Source organism: Cynocephalus volans, chromosome 4 (assembly GCF_027409185.1).
Source record: "Cynocephalus volans isolate mCynVol1 chromosome 4, mCynVol1.pri, whole genome shotgun sequence".
NCBI lineage: Eukaryota > Metazoa > Chordata > Mammalia > Dermoptera > Cynocephalidae > Cynocephalus > Cynocephalus volans.
In genome coordinates this window covers 155,731,003-155,752,229 of record NC_084463.1, presented here as the reverse complement: position 1 = coordinate 155,752,229, position 21,227 = coordinate 155,731,003, and the positions used below count along the sequence as shown (strand labels likewise).

Sequence of the window (21,227 nt, the reverse complement as noted above, 5' to 3'; positions counted from 1 at the left end):
TCCTGTTGAATTTTTATTTATTTTATTTATTTATTTATTTATTTATTTTTGTGGTGTAACTTTTTTTTTTCTTTTCTTTTTTTTATTATTATTTTTTAAAAACTTTATTTTGTTGATATACATTGTGACTGATTATTGCTCCCCATCACCAAAACCTCCCTCCCTTCTCCCTCCCCCCCTCCCCCGCAACAATGTCCTTTCTGTTTGCTTGTCGTATCAACTTCAAGTAATTGTGGTTGTTATATCTTCTTCCCCCCCCCCCCGGTTTTTTTTTTTTTTTTGTGTGTGTGTGTGTGTGTGTGTGTGTGAATTTATATATTAATTTTTAGCTCCCACCAATAAGTGAGAACATGTGGTATTTCTCTTTCTGTGCCTGACTTGTTTCACTTAGTATAATTCTCTCGAGGTCCATCCATGTTGTTGCAAATGGCAGTATTTCATTCGTTTTTATAGCTGAGTAGTATTCCATTGTGTAGATGTACCACATTTTCCGTATCCACTCATCTGATGATGGGCATTTGGGCTGGTTCCAACTCTTGGCTATTGTAAAGAGTGCTGCGATGAACATTGGGGAACAGGTATACCTTCGACTTGATGATTTCCATTCCTCTGGGTATATTCCCAACAGTGGGATAGCTGGGTCGTATGGTAGATCTATCTGCAATTGTTTGAGGAACCTCCATACCATTTTCCATAGAGGCTGCACCATTTTGCAGTCCCACCAACAATGTATGAGAGTTCCTTTTTCTCCGCAACCTCGCCAGCATTTATCGTTCAGAGTCTTTTGGATTTTAGCCATCCTAACTGGGGTTAGATGGTATCTCAGTGTGGTTTTGATTTGCATTTCCCTGATGCTGAGTGATGTTGAGCATTTTTTCATATGTCTGTTGGCCATTTGTATATCTTCCTTAGAGAAATGCCTACTTAGCTCTTTTGCCCATTTTTTAATTGGGTTGCACCTGTTGAATTTTTAAACACCAATCAGTATGACTGTTATCCCCTCTAAAAATGGAGCCCAGATTCAGTCTCTACATGCCCCTAGGGCTTCCTGATTGAGCCTGATGAAATTGCATGGTTCTCTAATAATAAAGTGAAATTGTCTTGAACATTATCCTACAAGTAGTGAGTAACCCCATACCCCCCCCCAACATCTTTGGATGTTCTTGCAAAGTTAACCTCTTTTACCCTCAATATTTAGCTGCAAATTCTCAATCTCCATTTAGTATTTTACTACTTTTCTGTACCACTTGCCCTCATCTAAATGCTATACTAATTGCTTTATTCTGAAAATTACCACTTACACATAGTTTGTAGGTACTAAAACTTCTTGAAGTTTTGGGCCGCTGGGTAAGTGCAGAAAGGAAGAATTGTTGCAACACATCATAGCAGAGTAAAATGCAAAATTAATTATTTACTATTTAAAAAGTCTATTGCTCATTCTCAACACCACCACATTTTCTGTTTTTTCCCTTCATATGAGCTTCCAGCCTCTCATCATGCTACTAAGTTCTTTCCTTCATGGTCTTCCCTAACCTAAATGTGGAAACTCAACAGTCTCACCATCTTATTATGCAGAATCAAATGCATTGTCTTTACTTCATTCATAACTAATCTTACATAAGTCTTGAAGGCTGTATGTTCACACCACAAAAACTCCTTGTGGTGTCTTTGCTAAACCCTTAAGATTTCTAACAGTTTTTATAGTAAGCAATTTTATTTCTTGCTACTCACTCAAAGTAAGAAAAGAAAGCTTCTCACAGAACTTGACAAATTTTCCCAAGGCCACTTATTTAGAAGTGGGCAAAAGAAAGCTCTGACTCTGGAACTTCCTTCCTTTAACCCCCCTACCATTTACTATTGTGCTATGCAGTTAACCTGAAGAAGAACATTAATTTCAGTTTCTGAAGATCTCTCCACTCATAGATTTTTTTTCATGATATGCTATGCCACATTCAACAATTAGTAACTATGTGACTTTTTAAATAGAAAGACTTGATTAATTAATTAACTAATTAATTAATTAATTTTTATTGAAACACAGACTTTAATGGCACAACAATAGAAACAAAATCTGGATTGACTGGTTTCCTAAGGCTGATTTCATGAGCATGGGACCTATGTAGTTACTCAGGACTTCACAGTTAGAAGAGCTCTGCACTGGGTTTAATGCCCTGCTGTTACTGTCTTAAAATTCTTAACTTTAATTTTTTCACAAGAGAACCTGTCAATTATGTAGCTGGTTCTGCATTTATCTCAACTGCTTTTCCGCAAAGGCCATTATGAATTGCTATTAATTGTGTGAACATTTTTCCTGCCTGTCCGTATAGCAGAGGACCTCCATAAGGGCTTCCTGGGATCTGAAGCATCAAGTCTGTTTTTACCTGGGCACCTATAGTGTCAGTCCACAAGCTTCTGAGTCTCTTTTATAACTAGTACTACGGCTGGCACTCAAGAAGACATAACAAGGAGAACAGCTCCCTACCATCAAGAAGCTCCAGTCCTCTTGGGAGAAAAAGATAAAAACAATGGAAAACATATAACTCTAAAAAGAGGTTTAGAAAAAAGTTAAGCTCTTTGTAGAAAAGAGTAATTAGAGAGCATACTACCTGCAACTAGGCAGAACTATATGAAATTGCCAATGGTCAAGTATACTTGAGCTGGAAAGACAGTGGTTTAATATGGCTCAAACTAATATATGTATATCTAATACACATACATATTAGTGTATTTACATATTCATATATGTACATATACACACATATACATATATACACATATACAGATGCACACACACACAGTTGTTTGCTTTTTGTTGGAAGCCCAGCTGTTTTTGTAAATAAAGCTTTATTGAAATATAGCTATGCCCATTTATTTACTTATTGTGTATAGTTGTTTTTGTGTTATAACTGCAGAGCTGAGTATTTGTGACAGAGAATTTATGGTCTACAAAACCTAAAATATATGCTATCTGGCCTCTTACAGATAGTAAATCCTTGAGGATAGGAAATTGCCTGTTTTGTTTGCTGCTCTATCTTCTGAGCCTACAACAGTGCCTGAAACAGAGTCTACTGAACCTGTTGAAGGCATGAGAAATAAAGAAACAATGAATGCAAATATTCTCAAGGTCCACTTGAGTTTGTGTTACTCATGTCTGGGACTCCTGATCTATTTGCTCTTCCACAGCAGAGGGACTATCCCTATTCAGGGAAAGAAAAAGACAAAATATTCAAACCAAAAAATCCCAGGAATCAATCCAGGGTAAAATTATTAGGAACAAGAACACTGCCCAATGTTCCTCAAATTCAGCCATATGTGTTGGCTGAAAACTAGACCTAAAATCAGTTCTCTTGAGGGATGGATTAAAGAGGGACTAACTTATTTATTGTTGCATCAGTTTCTTAATGTTTTAACAAATTACTACAAGTTTAGCAGCCTAAGACAATACGAATTGATAGTAGTTTTGGAGATCAGAAGTTTAAAATGGGTCTCACTAGGCTAAAATCAGAGTGTTGACAGGGCTGCATTTCTTTCTAGATGCTCAAAGGAGTAAATCAGTTTTCTTGCCTTTTCTGGCTTCTAGAAGCTTCCTTCAATCCTTGGGTTTTCACTGCATCCTCTGTCTTTGAATTAAGCAGGTGCAGCATCTTCAAATCTCTCTTGGACTTCGCCTCTTCTGCCTTCTGCTTCCACTTATAAGGATTCTGTCATTGCTTTGGACCCATCTGAACAATTCAGGATAATACCCCACCTCAGCTAATATTCAACCTTAATTCCATCTGCAAATTTAATTCCCCTTTGCTGTGTAACCGACATATTCACAGGTTCAAGGGATTAAGATGTGAACTTCCTTAGGTGATGATTATTCTGCCTACAATCACTAAGATATGGGATATTATTGTGTCAGCTACATGGAATTCATAGTGCTTGAAAAGACTAAGGTGATAAATCCATTTCCCCATTTTTAAAGCACTCTCACTCTGTGCTCACAATAGCACTAAAAAGTAATGAGCCAAGGAAAAAAACCTGTGATTATTTTATCAGTGAAAAAAACGAGAAGTGGCATCCAGCAAACCAAGAATTGGACAAGTGTTTTGCTGCAATTAGAAGCTAGTTTTCTTGACTCTTTGCCAGTGATTTTCCTCCTCTGGCATTGTAATTAGTGGTAAATGTTTGGAACATGTCATTTCTATTCCTCTCTATATTGCTTTTTCTCAGGGTCTGGAGGCTATGGTGCTCATTTTAAGTGTGCTGGAGTTCTGCATTGCTGTGTCTCTCTCTGCCTTTGGATGTAAAGCAACCTGTTGTAACCCTGGTGGGGTGAGTATTGGGCTTCCCTTTAAGATGTCTGTATTAGTTTTATATTGCTGTGTAATCAATTACAGACATTTAAAGCTTTAAAACAACACAAGTTTATTATCTGTCTGTTTCCATGGGTCCAGAATCTGGGCACATCTTAGCTGGGTCCTCTGTTCAGGGTCTTACAATCCTGTAATTAAGAAGTTGGCTAGGGGCCGGCTCCGTGGCTCACTCGGGAGAGTGCGGCGCTGGTAGTGCCGAGGCCGTGGGTTCGGATCCTGTATGGGGATGGCCGGGGCGCTTCCTTGCTGAGCGTGGTGCAGACAACACTGTGCTGAGGGTTGCGATCCCCTTACTGGTCCAAAAAAAAAAAAAAGAAGTTGGCTAGGATTGTGGTCTCATCGGAACTTCTGGTCCTTTTCCATGCTCATGTGGGAGAACTCATATCCTCTCAGCTTTAAAATTCATGACAATGTACTTCCTCTTTGAAATCAGCAGGAGAGTCAAAGTCTCTGAAGCTTTCAGGCCCTTATAAAGGGTTGGCACGATTAGGTTAGGTCCATTCAGAATAATGCCTTTTTTGATATACTCAAAGTCAACTTATCAGTACCTACTCATAGGAGTGCTATTCCATCATATGCACAGGTTCCACCTTCACTTAAGGGGAAAGAAGCACAAGAGGGTGGGTCATTGAGTGTCATCTTAGATTCCTGCCTACCACAATGGCTAAAGATAAGCTGTTATCCCCATCTTTACTGTCTCAAAGGGTATCTCCTCTGAGTCCAGATCAGAGGATACTTCACAATGGAGAGGTCCTCAAAAAGTGTCAGATTTCACTCTATTATTCTATCCCACCAAGCTTTCCTGGCCTATTAAGAAACATCAGGGTTGCAAACTTCTCTATCAGTTTGTGCACACCTGCCCATTCTCTTACCCTGAGACCTGCAGCAGATCCTCCTGGGTGCTAAGCAGAAAGAATGGCAGGAAGAGAAAGAAATGAGAAATGGAAGGAGAGAAGAGACCAAGAAACAGGCCCTGGGAACAATAGGGTGGGGACGTCCTCCAAAATAATAGTATTTTGATGCGATTGTGTTTCTGGTACTCGTTTTCAACCTTTTGTAGTGTTTTACCTTCTTTGGAGGCTCCCAGGCAACACCAGATCCCACACTGCCACGGCCCTTTCCCACAGTGGAAAAAAGGACTAAATCACATTAACTCTAGTAGTGGGATTTTGTATTGAGACCCTAGAAGTGAAGGTTTCTCAGTGATTATCAGTCATTTTATAATTTCATTTAGTGGAGCATTTGGGCATGGGGGAAAACTGCTTAGTGATCTTCAGATGGTAATATTTAGGCCTGTCTTCTCTTCTGCTCCTAATGTAGTTATGCAGATAGAGCTGGGAAATGTTGCTTTCACTAGTTTCGTGGTGTGAGTCCAGAAGAGCAGTGGCTTTGGGGCATAGAATACCTAAGTCTCCATCTTCTTCTGGTTCCCCACTGCCCCTAATCAACCCCGTGTCACACTGAGTTTGTGGAAGAATCATTACAGTTTTTCTTAGTTTTGTGATGATTCCTGCCGTTGTGGGCCAGTGTGGTTTTTGCAATGCTTTATTCATAGCCAGCAAATCATGGTATGCGGTTGGCATTAGGAGGAGCAGCCTAGTTTGGAAGAAAAGCTCTGTATTTTCCGTGACGCCTGGGTTCACCCAACTTGTTGAACATCGTCATCCACATATAAGATTGATCCACTTGCAAGACCTAGTAACAGCTATCAGCATCTCAGGCCAAGAGCTATCACTGAATGTGTGTCTTAGATCTGGCCTTATCTAAACAATGCCTGAGAAGTCCTACAAGATTAATTTTGAGGCTGAACTCAAAGAAAAAAGACTAAACTCTAATAATGATGACATGTGGGCAGGAAAGGGAAATCGTGAGGTTATTTGGGTGTCTCATTTTGGCATTCTGATTGATTTCACAGGTTGTGTTAATTGTACCATCAAATCCTCACATGGCAGAAACAGCATCTCCTGCACCATTTAAAGGAGGTTTAGTGCCACCATCAAATCAACAGAAAAATGTTCCAGAAAATCTATACTGACTTCCTTGCAAGCAGCCCGCATGGGAAAGTACCAGAATCTAACTCTGATATATATATCCAATTTACTTCAAAATCATGTTCTCATTTTTTTTTTTTCCAAGAACTCAACAATTTATTTTACTGGATCTTTATCACAGCATTAGAAGTTAAATAAATAAGTTATGCATTTAATTGGTCAACAGCACTTGAAAATTTTTCACCTATCTTTGGGATTTTATAAAAGGGCATTAAATTGGTAAATAAGATTTGGCAGTAAAAGGTCAAAAAATATTGCTGAAATGAGGCCTCCATGCAGACTACATGTTTCTGCTCCTCTGCTAATATTCCTCCCGCTTGTGTGACTACCCCTACCCCCCACCTTAGGGGACACAAAATGCTTTTGCCTTCAGGAAGTTGGGATACATGACCCCCCCCCCCACCTTTTCTTCTCCTGTTTTCCTTCTCCCACACCAAGTACCTTGGAATAGCACAGTCAGTCCTTGTATGTGCTCAAACCATTATTTGATTTTAAGTACACATGGAATAAAATCATATCATGGATCATATTCAACTTATATTCTCTCTCTCTCTCTTTCTCCCCCCTTTACCTCCTAATGGGCACAATTATGTCTTAATCAAGTGTGTATCCAGTGCCATATATGAGATCGCACAATACATGGTATTTACTGAATGTTCATTAAATACATTTGCTTTTTGTTATTACAGAGCAAAAATAAATCAAATAAAATTAGAAGCAATATGTTTATGTGCTACCTACTTCCCATTCAGATGCGATAGGGTGGGGAAAAATCTAAGTACTCATGTTGGGAAATATTGTGTGGTGATAAAGAAAGTGGGCTTTCTAATCAGTCAACCCTGGATTTTCATCTTAAAAATTGTATATCTCTCATTTGCTTACCATGTGCCATGGACATATCACAGAATTTCTCTGTGCTTCATTTTTCCTCAGGAAGATATCACCTGGCTCATTGACCTGTGATAATTACTTGGTGTAGTATAAGCAAAGCAACCAGTACTGACTGGCATGTACTGAACCCCAAAAGACAACTTATTGTATGTCCTCAAGTGGCTAGAAGAGGGCAGATCAAATGTTCTCAGCTCAAAGAAATAGTAAAGTTTCACTATGATGAATGTGTTAATTGCCCTGATTTGATTATCACACATTGTATACATGTATTGAACTGTAACTCTGTACCCCACAAATATTTACAATCTATATGTTTCAATTAAAAGTAAATAAATTCCTTATAAAAGTTTTAATTTATACATATACATGAATATATGTGCACATATATGTATTCTTATATATATATAAACTCATCATTTTATTCAACACATATTTACAAAGTGTCTATGATGAGGCAGATGTTATTTTGAGCATAGAGAAAGTAATGGTGAACAAGAGAGACCATGTCCTTTCTCTCTTGTAGGTGACACTTTTATAAGGAAGGACATAAATTAACATATAAACAATGAATCAAAATATTTTCTTATGGTGTTAGAAGTTAAGTGGAACATAAAGCATATTAATGGGCTACAGAGTGGTTGTGAGTAGTGGTGGTGGGAGACGTGGAGCATTAGAGTAACCAAAAGAGATCTTTTTGAGGAAGTGATATTTTCATTATGATAGAAGAAAAAAGGTCATTGCATTTTCATGGACATTGATATTTTTTAACCCAGCGTATTTTTCTATATTATGTATTCTGTGCTATACTCACATATTTTTGTAGTATCCACTCTTCCTTTGTGCATACTTTTCATGGGAATATGAGGCCCCCTTTCTCTCAATGCCAAGCTGTCCACCTTCTCCAGCTCCACAGATTGACAATACCCAGGAAAAGTCAATTGAGAAATTCTATTTTCTTGGTTGGAGATTGGACAGTAATCTAGCAAGGCCCGTCAGGGTGAACCTCAAAACTATTGCTTTTATGTCAATATAGATATTCTATACTTCTTTCTGGACATCAGTGAGAATACAGGTAACCTAACTTATTTACTGGCATATGTGAATGTCTATAAAGGAACAAGCTTTAAGATAAAGATAAAATAAAATGGAAATTGCGAGAAATGGAAATAAGACGGGTCCTTAATCCCCTGGTTAAGAAGCTCAATCATGAAGCTCATTCTAACTCTGAATTTTAATAAGCATTTTTATGATTTAAGCCACTTCAGTTGAGTTCCTTATTAACTGCAGCATATATTTTTGGCCATTTTTCTATTTCTGGGAGTTATTTGTTCATTTTCTTTTTTACTTATTATGTATAGGTATTTTCATATTAACGATACTAAACAGTCATCTATATGCCATATGCCATGGTTCAATTGTTTTCTTTAGTCAGCTATTTTTCTTTGACAGTTATTTGTGCTGTCTTTGGCTATAAAATTATTTTTTATTGTAATATAGAGATATTTTTATCACTTCGTATATGATTTTTAATATTTTTAATTGCGTGGATAAGTTTTTTTAATCCCAATTTTACAGGATTTTCTTTTGTATTTTCTTCCTTTGCTTAATAGTTTTGTCTTTGTATTTATTTTTATTAGTATTGTTTGATATTGTAAATGTAACATATTTTTCCATATTGATTGGCAATTATGCCAATAGTACCTACTGTACAGTCCATCTTACCCACTGGCATTAACTGTTTAACATTTTACCATATCAAAAAGAGATATTTTTCTATCCCTGTGCCTCATTACAATCTTTTAATTACATTGTACATGTAATAGCTCACTTATTTTTTTCTCCAGTATTACATTAATGTTTTACAGTTCCTGGCATCCAACATTTATTCCCACTTGTCCTGATAATCATGGCCTGAATTTTTTGTAAGGAATCACTATTTCTGGAGTGAAGTTGACTCTATGCCCAGCTTCAGGAGTTGACTTATGTCTTACATCTGGGCAATGGCAGAATTACATCAACCTAGCTAGAGTGAAGTTCTGTGGTATCCCTGTGACTTAAGAAAAACCAATTGTATGCAGGACTGATACATTTTAAATCAAAACTAATGCTTCTTCCAATGAATAGGAAAGAGTGTCTCCCTTTTTCCTTTTTCCTATTGGACGTGGGGTTGTGAGGAGGTAAATTTGCTGCTATTGGCAGCCATTCATTCTGCTATATAAATCCTATGACAGACAAATGCTTACAGAGGAGAGCAGAACTGAGAGGTGCCAAATGAAAGATCAGACCATGATGATGTCCTTTGAATCTCTGAGTCAAAGTGTATCTAGAGTGGTGTCAACCCCTGAGGTTTTAAATATATACAGACAGAAAATAGTACTCTTCAGATAGTGCGATAACTGGGCAAAAACCTCCAATGGCTTCCCCTTTAATTCAGAATAAAGGCCAAAGTTCATATTAAGTCCTACCAGTCACTACCTGATTCTTTGCTTTCTCTTGGATTTTATAAAGCACCCTATAGTCATAATTCCTGATATGTGTTTATTTAAAATGGCCAGAGAATGCCTTCTTTGGGGAGAATTACTGCGTACAGAAACCTTTTAACGTTAATATTTATGTAAGCAACTTAAGAGTAGTGCATTTTTAGTTGTAAAAAGTTCATACAAACATTCTGGGCTATTGGAACAAGATATTATGATTCTAACTTTTAGAGAAGACTACCTGCATGCATTTCACATCATGTCATGTCATTCTTCATGTGGTTATTCTAGGTTCTAACTGTATGTGATTAGAATGTAAACAGTAAGGAAATGCCCATGAGACTTTGCTTCCTATTGCTACATTTACAATAAAAATAATTACTCTTCAGACACATAATTAAATGCTCCACAACTTACTAGCTGTGTGATATTGAGCAACTTATCATTATGCTGTCTCAGTTTTCTCATCTATAAAAATTACAAAACTATATATATATAAGGTACGATTTTAAAAGTAGTCCCTGTCTTATAGGTTCTTATGAAAACTAAAGGTGTTAGTATTTGTAAATCGCTTTGAGTTATAGTTTATATAGGTAATATATAAAGATTTATTAAACAATTAAAGCAAAAAAACAAAGTAAAAAATAAAATAATAAGAGAAGCTAACTTGATTAGGGTAAGTCTTTATTTGAGCATTACAGCAGTCACTTTTAAATGTGCAGAAAGAGAAACAGATAATAGTTCCCACATAGTTCTGACTTATGAACCTGCTAGGCTCAAAAGTAATATTTACGTGAAAGGCAAGGGTGAGAAAGAAGAGATATGCAGAAAGTTGGTAAGTTTCATTAACTTGTCAAGTTTTAGAGAATGGAATTTATAATATTACCCAATCTGATCTAATACCAGAATAATCTAAGATCCTATAGAAATGGAGTTATCTCTTCACAAAACTGTCTTCCAAAGAGCCTTTGTGAGTTATTCAAAATGAGGTTCCAACCATAGGGTACACTTTTCCACTGTAAGTGATAATATGCAATTGGGATAAAGTAGTAGGTCCTTTTCCCTAGGAAAGGAGTGTTTAATTTCTTCTGATGCCTTGTTGGGGATGACATGGCAGCATAGGGCTATGAAGTCAGGTGGAACGGATAATCCTCCTGCAAGTATCAGCTGTGCACCTACGGAAAATAAATCGATAATATGTCCAGGTAAAACTCAGTGTGGGTCATCCAGTGGCTTTGATGTATATTTGGGAATCAGGACTGCTTGCAGCTTTGGAAATATCTCTTGGTTGGCCATCTAAGGGGATTTTTTGGACAGAATGAATGTAGTGAGGGACAAGAATACAATCTAAGCCAGTGTAGTGCAGCACAAGTACACACAATCAGGTAATTTTAGAATGCTAGCAACTGGATCAAAAGGCAATATTCCATATATACTATACACAAAAAAATCAAAAAGTTATTTTAAAGCGTGTAGTCTGCCACTCACTTTCATTGTAAATACATTTATAGAGCCAAAGGATAGGTTTGTTTTGAAAATACAGTTACAATTTGCCAACAGCACACATCCTAAATCTTCAAATCTTCAAGAGATAGGTCCCCATCTAGACCAATTCCTTTCCTTTAGATGCTCTCAACTGGTATTAATAAGATATAGAGGCATTTTGATTCTCTGTCTACTTAATGACTGCAAGTTAGTGGCTGCTTGGCTGAATTAATAGTTGGGCCAATAGTTTCATTTATAGTGGTTGGTATGTAAGTATCTGAGTTTTGGGGCTCTGGTAATTAATGACTGTGAATTGGCCATGACCATATTTTTTAGAGAAAGTACAGTCAGATCCAGAAGGGCTCTTGTTAATGTCTTCAGGAGTGGAACTTCATCAACAACCAGTCACCAGGTTAAACTTGAGCTTACTATGAATGGAGCATTTTGGTTCTGTACTGCACTCTGTGAATTATAAGATTAAAAACAAGTTCTAAGGTTTTGAGTACAGAAGGTGACATTTATTGGTATATTCTAATTGGAGGTAGTCCAGCCTCTGCGGGTAGAGTCAAGCTACTTCGGCCTGAAAATGATTTCTTTGTAAAAATCCTACTTTGTATAAAATATAAGTATTTTACATAAAATACTTATATTTTATATGAAAATATATACTATATTTTTTATAAAGTATATTTATATAAAAATCCTGCTTTTTATATAAATATAAGGGTACTTATATTTTCCCCTTAAACTCAATGAAGCAAAGTAAAGACTTCAGTCTAATTTAAATTTGTGTTATCATAGATTTCTATTCCTTTTCCTCTAAAATCTTCTCTTCTTCACTAGTCCTATACAACAAAGGTTCTAAGAAAAATAAAGAGAATTAAAGATTAAAGAATATTTTGACTTGTGTCTTCATCAATTTTAAAAAATGGACAATTGATAATGAGCAGTTATAACAATAAGCATTGCTGCAAAAACTTCTATCTATTGAGAAAACATGCATCCAATTTTTATTATTATTAATTTTTATTAAGAATATTCATGAGATACAGAGCTAATTGTCACCTCTCCTTCCCATGATGTGAGGGCCAGATCCATACTGGGGGCATACCCCTTACCAGAAATTACTTTTGTACCCCTCGTCCCTCGCCAATTATCCCCCAACCTCCCTCTGCCTTCCTCCTCAACCCCCCACTCCACTATGTAGCCCCAGGAATGTTCCCTCCCTCTGTAAGTCCATGGCACTACTGTGGTCTTTCTTTCCTTCCTTCCTTTCTCTCTTAGCTCCCGTGAGCACACATGCATCCAATTATTAAAAGTAATTTATATTCAGGAAATCAAATGACCATTTGTAAGCATAACAGAAGACTCAAAAGACTTCAATCAGGGCCGAGCCCATGCACACTCGGGAGAGTGCGGCGCTGGGAGCGCGGCGACGCTCCCGCCGCAGGTTCGGATCCTATATGGGAATGGCCGGTGCACTCACTGGCTGGGTGCCCGTCACGAAAAAGACAAAAAAAAAAAAGACTTCAATCATTGTCATCACAGTTATAATAGGCTATATCTATATTGTGAGATGGCAAAATGATAATCCCGAATACTGTATGCAAAACCAGGGGCCAATCAATAGTTGCAAGATTGATGTTTCACCCTTAACGTTACTCCACAAGTCAGATAACTGAGCACGGAACAACTTAGGGAAGAATAATCCCAGGTGTTCATAGTGACCATCATATAATCTGTTGTTTACCGTGGCTTAAATTAACTATTTTAAAAACTTGCCATTTCCCACAAGTCTTGTTTTCTTGTTTTGTTTTGGTTTGGTTTTCATTCTGAGTCTTGATCTTATTAATTTGCTATACGTAGTGGAAAGAGTATCAAGAGAGATATGTTTGTAATAAGAATATAGACCAATCCAGAATGGAGAAAATAATGAATTGAAAGCCACTCTTCTGGCTACGGAATAAACCGATGCATTTTATTTCAAGACTTTTTTTTAGTAATTTCCTTTCCTTTCATTTTGTATCTTGTTATTCATCGCTGAAGTAGCTTTACAGTAAGTCTTGAAATCAGGAGCATATGTCCTACATCACCTTTCTTCACTAACAAAACTGATAATGCTATTCTGGGTATTTAATTATTCCATGTAAGTTGTAGAATCAGTTTGTCAACTTACTGAAGAAGACTTTCTGGGATTTTGATTAGAAGTGTGTTGAATCTATAGGTCAATTAGGAAAGAACTGCCGTCTTAGCAATGTTGAATTTTCCAATCTATTAACAGAATATACCCCTCTATTTATTTAGGTCTTCAATCTGTCTCAGCAATATTTTGTCATTTTTAGGGTTAGATCTTGCACCTATTTTGTCAAATTTGTCTGTGCATATAAGTGAGGGTATTTTATGCTATACAATGGCATAAATATGTGTGCATAATAAAATAATATAATATATTTTCCAAATTGTTATTTGCAGTATTGAGAAATACAATTGACTTAACATATTGAACTTTTACCTTAGACCTTGATTATTCATTCCTTATTGCATATGTAAGTTATCAACTGATATTGTTTTACTTTTATCTGAAAAACTTCCTTTCATGTTCATGGTACTGCAGATTTTCTGGTGTTAAATATTCTCAGAATTTTTTGTTTGATGTCTTGAATGCATCTTTATTTTCCTTGATTTTTGATGGTTATTTTTACAAATATGGATCTTAGGTTGACAGCTTTTGTCTTTTTACTCTAATGATGTCTTTTCATTGTCTCTGACTTACATAATATCTGATGAGAAGCTGCAATTATCTTTGTGCTCAGTGTTTTTTTCCTTTGCTTTTAACCTTTTCATTTTATCGCTTATCTTTAGCAATATAACTACAATATACTTTGGAGTAGTTTTAGTTTTGTTCATCCAGCTTGAGGTTAGTTGAGCTGTTTTGGATCTTTTGTTTTATACTTTTTATCAAATTTGGGAATTCTAACCATTTCTTCAAATAATTTTCAATGCCGTGATCTCTTCTTCTTAGGCTTGGATTTCACATGCTAAACCACTTTACATTGTCCTACTGATGATTTATGAGTCTTTGTAGTCTTTTTCCTCCTCCTTTGCTTAAGTCGATAGAGATTCCGTTTCCATCAAGTTTACTAACCTTTTCTTCTGCAAGGTTTAATATGTTGTTAATCCCATACAGTGATTTATTCATTTCATATATTATAGTTTTTATCTCTAGAAGTTCTATTTGGTTCTTTTTTATACCTCTCATTTTTGTAATCATTGTGTCTATGTTTTCCTTGAAATTCTTACACAAATTTATAATATATGTTTTAAAGTACTTATATTTTATTTATATCTTCTCTGTAATTTATAGGTCTGTTTTTATTGATTGATTTTTCTGTTGGTCATTGTTGTCTTTTTTTCTTCTTGGCATGTATAATAATTTGGGGTTGGATGATGTATATTACAATTTTTATGTGATTGAGTGCTCAAAATTTTCTTTTTTCAAAGAGGATTAAACTTTATTTCTAGCAGGAAGTTAAACTTGAAGACCAGTTTGATTCTTTTGAGACTTTAAAAACAGCATTACAGGGAGGGATTAGAGTTGTTATTGATCTGGGCTAGCTTAGATATTCTTAAAGTATAAGTTTTCTTGAACTCTCTGCTCTGTGCCCTGAGTATTCGTGGAAGATTCTGCATTCTAGCTCGTCAGAACTTGAATGTCTCTCAGCCCTGGTAACCATTCAGTTTGCAACTACCTGGCTACTATTTGTGCTTTTCGAATTTCAGCCTACAAATGTACCTGAGTATTTGACAACAAATATAAGGGGACTCCCTTGCAGATTTCTGGAACTCTTTCTCTTCATAGTATCCTCTTTTATGGTGCTTTACCTGCTAATTCTAGCTGTCTCAGCTCCCTAAAATTGTGATTTCTGTCTTCTGAATTCAGCAAACTCAGTAGGAAGCCCTCTTCATGACCATGGTCTGGAAAGTTCTTTCAATCCGAAAACCAGAGCAATTATTATATTCCCTTTTGTTTCCATCTTCTCAATGTTAAAAGCCCTGCACTGACTATTATTCAATGTCTGAAAGCAGTTGCTTAGTCTATGGCTTTCCTTTCCTGAATGTGCCTGATCTCATCTGAAAGCAGTTGTTTAATATTTTTTCCCAGTTTTCTCATTATACAGAGTGGGAGAGTATGTCTAGTTCCACTAAGACTGGAAGAATTGAGCTTCAATATTAAAAAAGATGCCCATAAACATAGATACTTGAATTTTAGTTTTATTTTTCCAATAATTGAAATTCATTTAAGGATGTCAGCGTATGTAATTTAATTTAATCTATATTTATCTGATCATTTAAATCTTAAAACAGGAAGTTGAAGTGTTACAACTTTCATATGCTGATTTTTTAAAAGCCATCTTATTTGTTGTCATGAGAAGCAACTCATAAAAGACACTAGCAAATTTTAATTGCTATTTTATATTAAAATTTAGATATTTTCCAACTCCTTCATGTAGTAATCACTAGATAGTTTTAATCCATGCTCAAATGGTTTTGTTTTCACACAACACAAATGCAAGAAACACAATGAGACAAAGCTATATAAATTCTAGGGAAAATATTTCCATTTTTGAATTAATTAAAATAGGTCCCTTAGTTGTAATTTTGAATTTCCTATATGACAAACAGAGAAAAGATGTATAAAGAAACTTCCTTTTGCTCTCCTTGTAAACAGGAAAAAAAAAATACTGAATTTGAAATATGGTTTGAACAAAGATGACAATGCATTTGCCTTCCTCTTCGAAGCTCTTTAAGGTCAGCAAGTTTTTTACTGACTGGTATTTGTTAGGGCTGCTACTGCTCATGGGATTCTCAGGCATTTAGCTACTTTTGACTAATTGCGTGAGTCTGATAATACTAGATTTTTTTGTGTGTCCAACAAGTACATACATCTGCGCAAAGGGAGAAGTACTGCAAGTTCCTTGTGGTTTCCCCTCTGGATATTTTTATTGGTAATTTCAGCAAAGGGTGGTATTTTCTCCTAGTGAAAAGCTTGTTCTAATCCTTTTCAGACTTCAAGCACAGCTTCAACAGATACAGTCTCTAACTTGCTTCCACCTCTTGAATGAATGTTTCAGCTTGTTCGGGAGAGGCTGCACGTCAAGGTGACCGACAGTGTGGAGGGGCTGAGGAGCCTCATTGTGCTCTATGAATCTTCTCTCCTGCTACCAGCAGCACAGTGCTTCAGCCCTTACAGATTACCTTTGATAATTCGTCATTTTATAATACTATATTTTTCTACTTAATATTCCCTCCCAAATTTGATTTAAGATGGTGGAGAGTAATAAAAATATTCCCATTTTACTCCAACGCTGAAGTCAAGAAACTGTGGCCATGACAAGACCTCCAAGTGGCATAAATTATAAACACTTACAAATGTACGTATATATAATATATATTCCATATACATCTATGTACTTTTTTTATGTTGTAAAACTCTGGCAAGATCTGTATGTGAGATCAGTTTCCTTCTTTCTTTGCTGATAAAGATTATCTTTCCCCCAAACAAAATTATGTCCAGATTAAAAAATTTAGTTATTTAACACTTGGTTGCATTGTTTCAATATTTCAACTTAATTTCTTTTGGAACTAGTATGAGCCTTCAAATGATGCAATTTTTTCTTATAAATATATCATATGCATGTAATTCAAATATTTTCCTTTTCATTGGCTCCTATGAGAAGTTTTATAAGAAATTTGTTTTCACTGACCTAGTAAAAGGGGGTTTTATATTTCAAATATTTTTTATTTTTCTATCTGGAAGATATTTGGTCAAAGAAAAAAATTAGCTCAAAGTCTTTCTTTTTAAAGTATTTTATCTTCTCTGTTCCTAACTAGATTGCCCAAGTCATAATCTATCGTTTTTCCCAGTTTGGGTATTTGAAAGGACTCAATGAACACCACGTAATACACATCATAAGGCTTTTATCTACCAAGAGAAGGCAGGCAGCTCCTGGAGACATTCCGTAGTGCAAACTTCTCAGAGGCCCAACCAGACAGATGGACCATGCTAGTCTCTGACTTGAACTGCTCATATTTGTGCAAAAGACTTTTGGTATTCCATTAAGCAGTCAAGGCAGGCTTGTCAAATCAGTTAGGCTAGTTGCAAACCATTAGTAAAGAAACTGATCTTGGGGCTTGCCAAGAGAGTTTGGATTTTAAACAGCACATCATAAATTCCAATGTTCTTATCTCAACAAAGAGTCAAAATCCAGATATTCAGGCATTCCCAGGAATGAAGAAAGAGTTTTTCCAGTACATCTACAGTTTAACTGTATCTCACAATAATTTAAGAATTATTAATTGAGAATCTATTACATGCCAGGCACTGCTGGGACTACAACAGTGAGCTAACTAAATCGTCTCTGATCTCATGGAGCTGACATTCTAAAGTTGTTTTAGGAGACAGTTTTAGCACATTGAATGCAGAGGTCTCAGTTACATGTGATAATGAAAATTTTACATAGTTCCTAAACTTTAATATTTTCTTTATAATCAGCCTCCTTCCACCATGCCGAAACCCCACCAACCCACAAACTTGATTGGGATAACATAGACTTAAATTAATCACCGAGTTGTTGTTGTTGTTGTTGTTGTTGTATGTTAATTTCAGTCAGCAATACAATACGATGGCACTGAAGAGAAGCCAAACACGAAAGAATACATGCTGTGTGATCTATTTACTCAAACATCAAAACCAACAAAACTGATCGCAGGTATTAGAAGTCCAGATAGTGATTATCCTTGAGGACTTAGTGGCTGGAAGAGAGAAAAAGCTCTCTGTGCTTTCCAAGTTCTGGCTGTTTTCTAATTGCTGATCTGGGAGGTAGAAACACAGGTTTGTTCATTTTGTGATAATTCATTGAGCTGTACACTTAGGATTTATGCAGTTTATGTGTTCCTCCAACTTAAAAACAGCACTAAATCCTTGTCTTACGCTCTGTATTCTAGAAAACCCAGGCAAACACTAAAATTTAATCTAACTTAATTTTTATTTTTATTATTTTATTCTAACATAGTTAATTGTACATATCTGTGGGGTACAGAGTTGAATATCATTCTCTGTAGGCAATATATGACGCTCAAATCAGGATAATTAGTATATTCAACATTATACAATGTAATCGTTTTTTGTGGTCCTTTACCAATTCCTCCTTTAACCTTACCTTCCCCTCCCCCTTTCCCATCTCTGGCAACCTTAGTTCTGTTCTCTCCTTTTGAAAGTTCAAAGTATTATTGTGATTGTTGTACTAAGATAAGAGATGCTCAGTTTCCATGGGTTCAAGTTTCACAACACACCTCTGGGTTTCAAGCCACTCCCTAGGGTCTCAAACCCCTCCTCCAGGCCCTCCCCTAGGGGAGAGTTAGTGCTGCGTATTAGAACTACTGTCAGTACCAACACAACGATAGGCCAAGCAAGCTTGGTAGAAAGGAGTTATATAACTCTAGTAGCTGAGCATGCTCAGTCAAAGGAACTGATACAGGCTTTTATGATCCCAGTGACCGAGCATGCAAAGTGGGAGGGACTTTACCTCCTTCCACTGGAGGTACAAAAGAACCTAAAAAATTCTTGAATATGTTAAGTGCATGTGATAGAATTTGACCAATGGGCATACCCGAAAATGAGACCAACTGAGCATGTGCACGACTATGTTACTTAACTGGGAACCACTCCCTTAGTTGAATATTCATCAGATAGCATGCATATGTATTAGATAGCAAAACCATAAAAAATATGTATTAGACTAGAAAAGTGGAATCCCAGTAGGGGATGGGGCTGCTGCTCACTCACCTAGAACCAGCCCTTACTTCATCTGAGGTGTGTATTTCTTTCTCTTTGTGTCAAACTTACCTTTAACAGCTTCTATTCACTGTAGAGTCAGCCTGTACTTTGTGAATGCGTCTTTCTTTCTTTTGTATTAAACATGGTGTCAGACCTCCTTGGTCTCTGGAGCTAGACCACACATTCTCTGTGAAAATTGTATTTCTTATTCATTACATTAAACCTGTCTTCACTTTCTGCTGTGACTTCAATCTTGAATTCTTTCCAGTGGCAGATTTAAGAACCTGGTAAGAGGACGGGATAGGTTGAGGCCAGCCATTGCACCTCCCCAGAACCTCTCCTCTGGTATCAGTATCTGTCTTTCTTTTTTTTATTATTGTTTTTTACTTTTTAGCTCCCACTTATGAGTGAGGACATGTGGCATTTCTCTTTCTGTGCCAGGCTTATTTCACTTAACATTGATTATCTCTAAGGTCATCCATGTTGCTGCAAATGGCAGTATTTCATTATTTTTTTATATCTGAGCAGTATTCAATTGTGTAGATACACCACATTTACCTTATCCTATCATCCAGTGATGGACATTTAGGTTGGTTGCAGCTCTTTGCTGTTGTAAATAGAGCAGTGATTAACATGGGAAGAAGGTATTTCTTAGACATGACGTTTTTCATTCCTTTGGGTACAAACCTAGCAGTGGAGTTGCTGGATTGGATGGGAGGTCTATCTGTAGTTAGGTCTATCGGGCAGGTCTATCCATAATGGCTGCACCAATTTTCAGTGCCACTAACAGTATATGAGGGTTTCTTCTTTCTCTGCATCTTTGCCAGCATTTATTATTCTCTTTTTGATAATAGCCAGTCTAACTAGAGTGAGGCGATATCTCGGTGTGGTTTTGATTTGCATTTTCCCCAATGCTGAGTGATGTTGAGCATTTTTTCGAGTGTCTGTGGGTCATTTGTATACCTTTCTTTGAGAAATGCCTATTCAATTCCTATGCCTATTTTTACACTGGGTTATTTGTTTTTTACTATTAAGTTGTTTGAGTTCCTCGTATATTCTGGATATTAATCTGTTGTTGAATCCATAGTTTGCAAATATTTTCTCCTGTTCTGGAGGTTGTCTTTTCACTCTGATGATTGTTTCTTTTGCTGTGCAGAAGCTTTTTAGTTTGATATAATCCATTTGTTTGTTTTTCCTCTTGCTACCTGTGCTTTTGGGTCACATTCTGCAGTGGATTGGATTATATCCCCTGAAACTCATTGAAGCTTGAATTGTGTTCCCCAAGTTTTATGTATTAGAAACTTAGCTCCCACTGTGACTGTTCAGGGGGTGTTAAATCCTATCACGGTAATTGAAAGGTGGAGGCTTGAAGAGGTGATTGAATGGTAGGACTGTGCAATAGTAAATGGATTTAAAATGGTGGTCGGGGGCATGGTTCTGAGGGCTTTAAGAGAAGAGGAGAGTCTGTCTTTCTCTCTCTCTCTCTTGCTTCCTCTCGCCATGTGATCTACTTGTACCTGCCAGCTGCCTGCCATTTTCTGCCATGAGCAGAAGCAGCCTGAGGCCCACATCAGATGCAGCAGTCCCAGAATCATAAGGCAAATAAACCTCTGTTCTTTATAAATTCCCCAGTCTCAAGTATTCTGTTATAGCAACACAAAATGGACACACACATTCATAAAGTCTTTGCCAAGTCCTGCTTCCTGAAGTGTTTCCCCTGTTTTCTTCTAGGAGTTTTATAGTTTTGGGTCTTATGTTGCCTTTAATCCATTTTGAGTTGATTTTGCTGTATGGTGAGAAGTATGGGTCTAGTTTCATTCTTCTACATATGGATGTCCAGTTTTCCCAGCACCATTTATTGAAGAGGCAGTCTTTTCCCCATTGTATACTCTTGGTGCCTTTTTCGCATATCAGTTGGCTGTGAATTTGTGGATTAATTCCTGGGTTCTCTATTCTGTTCCATTGTTCTGAGTGTATGTTTTTATGCCAGTACCATGCTGTTTTGGTTATTATAGCTTTCTAGTATAATTTGAAGTCAAGTAGTATTATGCCTCCAGCTTTATTTCTTTTGCTCAGGATTGTTTTGGTTATTCAGGATCTTCTGTTGTTCCATATGAATGTTAGGATT

General features: G+C 36.5%; 1 protein-coding gene across 2 annotated transcripts in view; it reads left to right on the top strand.

Annotated features, from left to right (window-relative positions):
- LOC134377075 (membrane-spanning 4-domains subfamily A member 4A-like) overlaps window positions 1-6,525 on the top strand; it is a 31,563-nt gene extending 25,038 nt beyond the window's left edge. For both annotated transcript variants that reach the window (XM_063095691.1, XM_063095692.1), the window contains 2 exons: window positions 4,216-4,317; window positions 6,274-6,525. In XM_063095691.1, coding sequence (XP_062951761.1) covers window positions 4,216-4,317; window positions 6,274-6,393 — 222 coding nt within the window. In that variant the 3' untranslated portion in view covers window positions 6,394-6,525. The remainder of the gene's footprint in view (window positions 1-4,215; window positions 4,318-6,273) is intronic.
- The last annotated feature ends 14,702 nt before the right edge of the window (window positions 6,526-21,227 follow it).